This window comes from Ceratotherium simum, chromosome 8, assembly GCF_057802395.1.
Source record: "Ceratotherium simum simum isolate JZ-2026a chromosome 8, ASM5780239v1, whole genome shotgun sequence".
Lineage (NCBI taxonomy): Eukaryota > Metazoa > Chordata > Mammalia > Perissodactyla > Rhinocerotidae > Ceratotherium > Ceratotherium simum.
In genome coordinates, this window is record NC_141907.1 from 12,487,385 (window position 1) to 12,497,558 (window position 10,174).

Here is a 10,174-nt window from a genome sequence, read left to right on the forward strand (position 1 = left end):
GAAGGTTGCCAGAGGCATCCAGGGATGCTACTAAATGTTTAAAATGCACAGGACAATCCCCCACCGCAAAGAATTAACGGCTCAACCTGTCCACAGTGACGAGGTTGACAAACCCTGCTGCTGATTGAGCAGTTGCCTTGTGCCAGGTTGGTGCTAAATCCTGAGAGCAGAAAGGAACCAGATGGGCTCATGCTGCTCACCAGGGGCTCCCAGCACCTGAGGCCTGCTTCCTCTCAGTGGATCCACTGGGCACCTAGTTCTAAGAGCAGTCAAGGTGGGGCCGCTCTATCCACGGGAAGGTTCTCAGAGCATCTAGGAACCCCAGACCTAAAGGTGGTGCCTCCTTGTGGAGGCTAGGCTGTAGGAGGGAGGGGAGAGAAGCAGAAGACCCCAGTGCTGCCAGGATTGCCAATCAACACTTGGACCTTTTATTATTACAGTTGAGAGAGCACCCACCACAGCTTCGCCCGGGCCATTCTCCACGCACGTTTGCTTTGCCCAGGTAACGTCCTCTCCCTAAAGGTCTTAAGTCAGTTATCACTTCTTCAGGGAACCCTTCTCCGACATTCTGACTGCTGCTTCCCTTTCCTCCAGCTCCACCTGATGCTCTAGGCAGATCGCACCACATACCCTAACCCCCGCCCTGCAGCATTGCTTGCCTCCCAATGGCCCGTTGACGTTGGAGTTTCCAGCTTCTTGAAAGTGCTATAGTGGTCAAGTGCATGGGCCCTGGAGCCAGAATGCTTAGACGTGACTCCCCTTCTGGTATTACTATGACTTTGGGCAAGTCTCTTAACCTCCTCCGTCTCAGCTTCTCCATGGGGATAAGGGCAGTGCTTCCTTGTGGGAGGTTGTGAGGATGAAATGAGATCATATGCATGCATAGAGCAGTGCCTGGCCTACAGTACGTGCTCAATAAACACTGGCTATTCTAATTGCTCATGTTGCCTCTAGTGTCCAGGACATGGGAGGCGCTCAATATCACTTGTTGAATGAATGAGTGAAGAAGAGTCTCTGAAATGTTAAGAAATGTGCCCACGTCTAAGCAGCTAGTAAGTAGCAGAGCCAGGATCCAAATCCACGTCTCTGCCACCAGAGCCCATGCTGTTACCTCCATGCCACCCTGCCTGCAGCTACAGCGTTACTCTGCACCCCTCACCCCACCTCCCTCAACTTACCTGGAGAAGCTGCCAAGTTTGGCAGGATTTCTGAGCCTGCCAGGGAGAACTGGCACACCTCCTAGAGAACGGGTCCCTTTGTCTCCTGCCACCCGGAGAACCAGCCCACTCAACTCTGGGCCCGTCCGATTCAAGGCCAGTGTCTCTTTGCCCAGTTCCTTGCAGCCCTCCACTCTCTCCTGGCTCCCTTCTGCTGGCTTGGCCTCTTTCGTGTTCTTGGCAATCAGATTGTCTGAGGCTTCATGGTGCCACCCACGTGTTCCTTCAATTCTTATCTTTTCAAAACATCTTTGTAAAATCAAAGCTCTCTCTCTAAAAAGGTTAGTGGAATGGAAATCACAAAGAGAAAGTCTTTATAAATAAATGCACATAAGCTGGTGAGATACAGATCTCGCTGTCTTTGTCATAAGCCTAGAGAACAGGCAATTTTATTGAGGTTGTAATAGTTCATAACATTGTGAAATTTCAGTTGTATATTATTATTTGTCTATCACCATCTATATGTGCCCCTTTATCCCTTATGGCTGCCCCACAACCCCCTTCCCCTCTGGCAACCACTAGTCTATTCTCTTTGCCCATGTGTTTGTTTATCTTCCACATATGAGTGAAATCATAAGTGTTTGTCTTTCTCTGTCCGGCTTATTTCGCTTAACATAATACCCTCAAGGTCCATCCATGTTTTTGCAAATGGGATGATTTTGTCTTTTTTATGGCTGAGTAGTATTCCATTGTACATATACACCACATCTTCTTTATCCATTCATCAGTCAATGGGCACTTGGGTTGCTTCCATGTCTTAGCTATAGTAAATCATGCTGCAGTGAACATAGGGGTGCATAAGTCTCTTTGAATTGTTAATTTCAAGTTCTTTGGATAAATACCCAGTAGTGGAATAATTGGGTCATATAGTATTTCTATTTTTAATTTTTTGAGAAATCTCCATACTGTTTTCCATAGTGTCTGCACCAGTTTGCATTCCCATCAGCAGTGTATGAGGGTTCCCTTTTCTCCACAACCATTCCAACATTTGTTATTTTTTGTCTTGTTAATTATAGCCATTCTAACAGGTGTAAGGTGATATCTCAATGTAGTTTTGATTTGCATTTCCCTAATAATTAGTGATGTTGAGCATCTTTTCATGTGCCTATTGGCCATCTGTATATCTTCCTTAGAGAAGTGTCTGTTCATGTCCTCTGCCCATTTTTTGATTGGGTTGTTTGTTTTTTTGTTGTTGAGTTGTGTGTGTTCTTTATGTTTTTGGAGATTAACCCCTAGTCGGATATATGATTTGCAAATATTTTCTTCCAATTGGTGGGCTGTCTTTTTGTTTTGTTCCTGGTTTCCTTTGCCTGGAAGAAGCTCTTTAGTCTAATGAAGTCCCATTTGTTTATTTTTTTCTTTTGTTTCCCCTGCCTGAGTAGACATGGTATTCAAAAAGATCCTCCTAAGACAAATGTCAAAGAGTGTATTGCCTATATTTTCTTCTAGGAGTTTTATGGTTTCAAGTCTTACCTTCAATTCTTTACGCCATTTTGAGTTAATTTTTGTATATGGTATAAGATAATGGTCTACTTTCATTCTTTTGCATGTGGCTGTCCAATTTTCCCAACACCATTTATTGAAGAGACTTTTTTATTTCTCCTTTGTATGTTCTTAGCTGCTTTGTTGAAGATTAGCAAACAACCAACATTTTTGATCAATGACTATGTTCCACGCAGAGAGTTCAGTACTTATATTCCTTGACTCATTTAACATATAAGGAAGAGTTATTTGAGTGCTATTTTTCAGATAAAGAAATTGAGACTTCTTAAGGGTAAGCAATTTAACCTCAATCACATTTCTGGAACAGGAATTGGGGCTGAGGGTTGTCTGACAATGAAATGATTCCCTTGTGTTAAACCTATTTTAAAAATAAATATGTGTTGAGATCCAGGATTTGTACAAAAGGCTAGAGAAACAGTAGTGGCCAAAACAAAGTCTGTTCTCTGCGAGCTTATATTCTAAGAGGAGACAGACAATAAGCTAATAAGCAAGTGAAACAAGTAAATGTAGTGCATGTCAGGTGATGACAAGGGCTATGGGGAAAAATAAAGCAGGATTGGGGACTAGGGTGACATTTGAGTAGGGATATGAAAGAAGTATGAGAGTGTTTCAGGTAGAGGGAAGAGCAAGTACAAAGGGCCTGAGGCAGGAGGGTGCAGAATGAGCTCTAAGAACAGCATGGCGGGAGCAGAGTAATGCAGGATTAGATCCTAGGAGATCAGGTCAGAAAGTAGTGAGGGCCCCAGGTCACATAGGGCTCTGTAAGGCATTGCAAGAATTTTTGGCATTTACTCTCAATGAGATGGCAAGCCACAGAAGGGTTTTTAGCAAAGAAATGAGGTGGTCCTACTTGTGCTTTGGAAGAGATCTCTCTGGCTGCTGCACTAGAATAGACTGCAGGAGGCAGGGCCTGCAGCAGGGAGACAGGTCAGGACACTACTGCAATAATCTAGGTAGGAGAGGCTGCGGGGTTGGACCAGGCTGGAGGTGATCAGGTGGCAAAAAGCCGTGTTTTGGAATATATTCTGAAGATGTAGATGGCAGGACTTGTAGGTGAATTGGATGTACAGGGTGAGAAGAGTCAAATACGACTCTCAAGTGTTCTGACCTGAGCAATTTGAAGGATGGCATTACCACGAACTGAGTTAGGAGAGAGGAGCAAGAATTTGGGAGAAAGATAAGCAGTGCGTTTTGGACATGTGATGTTTAAGATACCTTTTTGATATCCAAGTGGCGATGCTGAGTGAGCAGCTGGCGGTCAGGAGAGAGATCTGGCTGGAGATGTAAATGTGGGAATGGCTGAGGGGCAGAAAGGACTTGGGGACTGCCCGACCTGGGTGTCTGACCTACAGACTCGGCCACTTCATGTTTCTGACTCTGGCAAGCTGCTCAGCTTCTCTGAGCTTCAGTTTCCTCATGTAGAAAATGAGGGTGATAACACACAGGGGTGTCAGGGGATTGAATTAGAGAATGGGGCAAAGCCACAGGCCCATACTAGGTGGTTCCCATTGCCTTTTGCACTAAGAAAAAAAACCTCTCACATTTAAAGAGTTTACCAAAGGAATTTTTGACCTCCCTCCACAACCAGTCTTGTGCTGTGGACTTTGGATGGTCACTTGTGTGGAACACCTACTACGGACACTGAGGGGCACTAGGAGCTTTAGATTTCTCAACCGCTGTCAGTCTTACAAGAACCTTTACAGATGGTTTCATTGTCCCCATTGTTGAGATGAGTCACTGGTGCTCAAACAGGTTAAATAATTGAGCCAGAGACCTTGGTTGGGAAGCAGCAGAGGCAAACCTCTAGTCCAGGTCCAGTTGACTCTGTCATGTTGGAAATAAATGTCCTCTGAGTTCTGCCAGTGGCCACAGGCCATGAGTGAGCAGAAGATCCATCACCTTCCTGGGCTGGAAGGGATCTTAAGAGGGCTTCGGGTCTGGCCTAGTCGGTTCTCCAATGTTTCCATCACCCTGACCAGACTAAGGTTATTATTTAATGACTCCCGGAAATGTTTAACAGTGTTTTCCTATCTTAGGACTACATTGAATTGAGATGTATGAGTGGGGGAGAGGAGTCACAGGGCTGACAATCTGTGTAGACCTTAAGGGAAAATGTCCTTCCCCAGGTGTGGCTAGGAGGAGGTTGGGGAGGGTCTGGGATGTTGGTTCAATTAGGAGCGGGGGTAAGGTTCACGAGTCAGATCCTGGGCCCTGTCCTACAAAGACACTGCAGTCTTTGATATTTCTGAACACACCAAGCAGCATCCAGTCATTGGAATAGAAGCACCAGGAAGAGAGGGATTTTTTTTTTTTTTTTTTTTAGTTTTTGCTGCCCTTTTCTATCCCCAGAACAGTGTCTGGTACATAGTAGGAGCTCATAGTAGGTAATAAATAAACTAATTAATTAATTTCAGGCAATTTGCGTTGACCGTTCACTCTGTTTGGAATATGCTTAACCCAGAGAGTCACCTGGCTTGAGTCCTCACTTCAATTAGGTCTAGCCTCAAAAGTCACCTCCACAGAGAGGCCTCCCCTGACCATCTCATCTAAGACTGGTTATCCTCCATCACTTCTACCCGCTTCCCCTCCTTTACTCTTCCTCTCTATCCCTTGTATACTTGTGAGTTTATCATCGCTTTCCTCTCTGGTAGTGCCATGGGGCAGAGCATCCTCCTGTATCTCCAGCCCCTAGAACAGAGTCTGGCAGAGTCTATGCCCAATATTATGTGTTGAATGAAGGAGTGAATGAATGAATGCATGCAAACTCCATGGAAAGAGCTTAGCACAGTGCCCGGCACATAACAAGTGGGAGATAAATGTTAGTATTGATGGTATTGATGATGACATCCAAATGTCACTCTGAGCCTGTCACACTCTGGATTGGCCACTGACAACCCTCAGGGTAGGTCCTGGTATGTTGGTGAGTGTAAAATGCCACCCTTCCACCCCATCTGCCATTCCTCACTGCCACTGACAGAGACTCTGAAGAACAGTGCTTTTACCAACTCCTGCTCTGCACTTTGTGCTCTTAGTGGAATTGTGACAAGGCACTGGGGACACATCATCCTCTCTCCCTAACTCTTGAGCTAAAACAATTTCAGATCCTTCATACTAACGTGGAAATGACTAATAGCAGTGTCATCCTTGCAGCCGACCACATTCCAGCCACGTGGTCTCCCCCATCTTCTAGGATTTCCTCATTTCTTTGTTTTTACACATGCTGTCATCTGCCTAAAGTGCCCCATTCTGCCCCATTTCCTACCTAAAGATACCCTGTCCAAAATCCAGCTCCAGTATCATCTCCTCTAGGAAGCTCAATCTGGGATCTTCTAGCAGTTTCTACCTCTTCTGGCTGGTTTTCCATGCTGCCTTTTCCCCCTTCCATTAGAGTCTTCATCACAGGGCGCTGTACTTACCCAGGCTCTTCTCCCCCAGGGCAGAAATGAGCTCCTCAAGGTCAGGATTCCTGCATGGGGCGGGGGGTGGTAATGGGCACTGACTTGAGTCAGTGAATGGCATGCCTCTAGTCTTAGGACTTGGCTTGCAGACCTACTGAGTTCAAATCTGCCTCCCCTCTTACCATCTGTGAGATCCGGACAAAAGTCTTAATCACACCATGCCCCAGGTGTCCCTCTTGAAATCAGGGATCCTAGTTATTACAGTTCAGTAAACATCAAATACCACAGAACATTGGATGAAAGTAGAAAGATTCTGCAATGGGTCACTTTTGGAGATCACTTGGGATGGGTGAAGAACAAGAAGTTGTTCCCTATTTTTTCCACTGATGTTTTGGGGCTCGTTTATGAGATCATTGGAACTAGACATAGAGAAACCAAACAACGGTTGAACATATTTCTGAAAGACTACCAGAGCTTTATTATCTTTGATAATTCAGCAGAAAGTGCATCACACTGAAATCACTCTGGCTCATTCAGCTCGAATACTGGTCCTCACTGCTCATATGCATATAGCTCAGTGGGCCATGGAAACATACACTTTGGTGAACAACCTCTGAAAATCACGTGAATATAAAGCAAATTCCAAAACACAAAAACAAAAATTACAAAATCTGTTTAAATATTCCACTGCACTCTCATAGCACAAATGTTCATCTTACTTGGGGAACTTTACAGCATATTGAAGAGCTTTGACGTGACAACTCCTGGTGGACTCTGTTCTGTTTTGACCTCATTAGCATGTGTTGCTCTGTATCATGCTGAGGAAGAACATGCAGAAAGAGCTCCAGGACTCTCCGCAGTAGTCCAGGGCTGACTTCCTCTGGTTTACTAATTCTGGGTCATCCACACACTCAGTATTTTTGGTGGTCGTGGGTAGGGTCTCCCTCAGGCTGGTAAGGATGTTCTCTTTGACCTTGATCTGCTCCCTGGAGGAAACCTGGTTGACCTTGTTAGGCTCCGTGAGGGACGCCTCAGTGACCTTGCTCTGCTTGCTGGGAGAGGACTCCATGTACTCCTGGCTGGGTTTCTTGCTCCCGATCAAAGTGGAGCTCACTAGCTTGAGATTGGATTCTGGAAACTTCTTTCTACACACCTTGGTCTTCAGGACACTCTTGGAGTCCCCACAGATGGCCTTCTGAGAGCGCAAACTCCGGCCAATTTGTTTCCAATAGACGTTCTTGTTGTTCGACTCTAGGCACGAGCTTGGATTGCCGGTAAAGACACAGGAAAACTTGTTGTCCTGTCGGGTACACTCGACCTTCAGGGCGATGCCCTCCCCCAGCTCAGTCACCACCCAACTGCAGTCGGCATGGTCTTTGGTGACAAACTTGCCTTTGGTAAGCCGTTTGGTCTGCTGGCTTCTCTGCTCAATCTGGGGCTTGCCCAGAGTGTGCAGTTTATCTGTGGTGGCTTTGCTGACATGTTGGTTCTTTGCTTCCTTTTTCCCCTCCAACAAGAGCACCTGAGCAGCCAGAAGGAGGAAGGGCAACAGGATGAGGCTGTGGAACCTCATGGCTTCAGCTTAGTGGAACCTGTTTGACAAAAGGCAGGTGAGTCAGTGCCGGGCAGCAGTTCAGCAGGGCAGGGCTTCAGGCTGACCCTCCCTCCACCCGGACACATGCCAGCCTGCTGGCAGTGAGATCAAGAATCCTTCTGGCTGGTAGAATCACTAGACAAGCAGCCCATCTGTTCACATTTCTGATTGACTGGAGTCTTGAATGTCCAAAATTTCCTACTCTTCATTCATTCCTTCATCACTCTCAGCCTCATTAACTCTCACTCACTCATTTAAACTTGTATTTTCCCACTCTTTCATTTGTCATTCAATAAGCATTTATGGAGCACCTACTATAGGCTATGCTTTGGATTAGAAGTGGACTTTTTCAAGGCGAATGAGTAAGTCATGTCTTAAAGAGCTTAGAGGCAATTCTTTGGGGGAATTTAAACAGCATTAACCAGAAGTCTGTCCCAACTGTGTCTATAACTAGATACTGGGCAACTCACTCTCCTCCTCTGCATCTCACTTCCTATATCTGGAAATCAAGGTGTTGGATGAGATAATTGCAAACTGTCCTCTAGCTCCAGTGTGCTGGATTTCTAACTCACAGTTCCACATGGACTCAGATCACAACACGAGGAGAAAGGACATGGTAAGTGACGTGAAAGGCGATGTCTGACCCCAGGTTAAACATGCATGGGGTGGGACACTCTGAGATGGGTGGGTTGGTGAGGGGGCATTTGGGATGCAGTAAGAGTCTAAGGAAAGGCATGAGGGAGTGGAGGTCATTCAATTTGACTGGGCAAAGTGAACTGGGGGATAGGGGTGAATTTCCACCAGAGCATTTAGACTGCAGGCTTGAAGGGAAGGATCGTGTCTAATTGATTTCTGGAGTCCTGTTGTGACACAGTGCTGGGCATATGGAAAGCCCTCAGTCAGTGCTTTTAAGAATATATTATTGAAGAAACAGGATGACCTAAAATGCTACACTAAACTGCATGAATTTCATCAGGGGGGCGATAAAAAGAAACACGCTGGGAAGGAGAAGAGAAATAGGATTTCTATTCAACACCTGCTATGTGCTATGTCCTCCACCAGCATTTGAGTCTCATCTTGTTTAATCCACTCAAGAGCCCTACCTGGTAGGTAAGAGTAAGTCACCCCCAGGTAACAGATGTGACAGTTAAAGCTCAGACCAGTAAATAAATTGCTCGAGATCCCATAGTGGGCAGGTGACAAAGCTGGGACAGACAGCCAGAACTTATCTCTCTGGTCCTGTAGACCAACACTTACTGATGGATTATGCCTTTATCTTTACTTTTCAGAAAAAATTGACTGCTAATAAGAAAACTACGAACTACTCAGGGTTTGGTTTGGTGTAGTTCATGATAAGATGATTCATATTATCAGTGCTCCATTTTAAAAGAAAACACAGAATTTTGTCTGCAAACCAGCAGGCCCAGAAAATTGCCTGGATCTCATTTCCACCCTGGGTGTATGGCCTCCCCTTAGGATAGAGAAAGGGAAGACAGTGAAAGGTATGTGGGCTCCCGAAGTGAGGGGTGGGACAAAGGCTGGGTATACCAGACAGAGACCCACTCGGTCCTCAGGGTGTTGGGACTCAGCCCCCACATGTCCCTGATGGAATCCAGACCCCAGGAACATGAGGTCCTCAGGGAGCTGGCAAAGGGCGGTGGAATTAAACCCTTAAGAGAGCCAGGCTCTTACCTTGTCCTGAGGGTGCAGATCCAGTGCAATCCCAGATGCCAGAGTGAGCTCGCAGGCTTGCAGCTGTCTCATCTGCAGTGCGAGGCAGGGAAGGCCCTTTTTATAGGAGCCCAGGCAGACAGGGTTTTTACAACACACATACCTGTGGAGCTTTTTTCACACTCCTCTCAGCCACACCCCTTTTGGAAGGAGCACTTCTTGCAGGAAAAGTGGTTGATGTAATCCTGTGTGTGTGTGTGGGGGGGCTGTGCATGCACGGCATTAGACTTACTTCCTGCAAGGCCTTTTTTTCCCCCAGTGGTCTGGATGGGAGGACAGCTCAGCCTTGCAAAGACCCTCCCTGATGGGACCCTAGCAGCAATATCCATAGTAGAGGAGTAATAACAAGCATAAGAAATAATCATAGTTGCCAAACACTGTGCTAGGCCTACGTATCCTAAAGCTCTCCCTTCATTCTCATCACATCCCCTCCATGATGTGGGAAGCTATGATTCTCCGCATTGTACAGAAGGAAAATTGGAGCTTGGAGATATTCAGGGCTTATCCAAGGTCACCCTGCTGGGAAGAGGAGGAGCCCAGAGTTTAAACCCGGGCCTCCCTGCATCCATCATCTCATCTCATCTCCTCCTACCTGCCACTCTCAAGACACATTTGGTGAGTGAGCAACTGAAGCTGGGGAAGCCATCTCAGTCTCTGTGTCCCTGTTTTCACTGAGGCACCTACAGTTCCTGTGTAGGCAGAGGAATCCTGGGGCTCTGAGAGGCTGGCAA

General features: G+C 46.2%; 1 protein-coding gene across 1 annotated transcript; it reads right to left on the reverse strand.

Annotated features, from left to right (window-relative positions):
• Positions 1 to 6,571: 6,571 nt before the first annotated feature.
• On the reverse strand, positions 6,572 to 9,441 carry FGFBP1 (fibroblast growth factor binding protein 1). Its single transcript, XM_014788884.2, has 2 exons — positions 9,405 to 9,441; positions 6,572 to 7,710 (listed from the first exon to the last, which is right to left on the reverse strand). Exon 2 carries the CDS (start codon positions 7,689 to 7,691, stop codon positions 6,912 to 6,914), a length of 780 nt encoding a protein of 259 aa, XP_014644370.1. The 5' UTR covers positions 7,692 to 7,710; positions 9,405 to 9,441; the 3' UTR covers positions 6,572 to 6,911.
• Between the last annotated feature and the right edge of the window lie 733 nt (positions 9,442 to 10,174).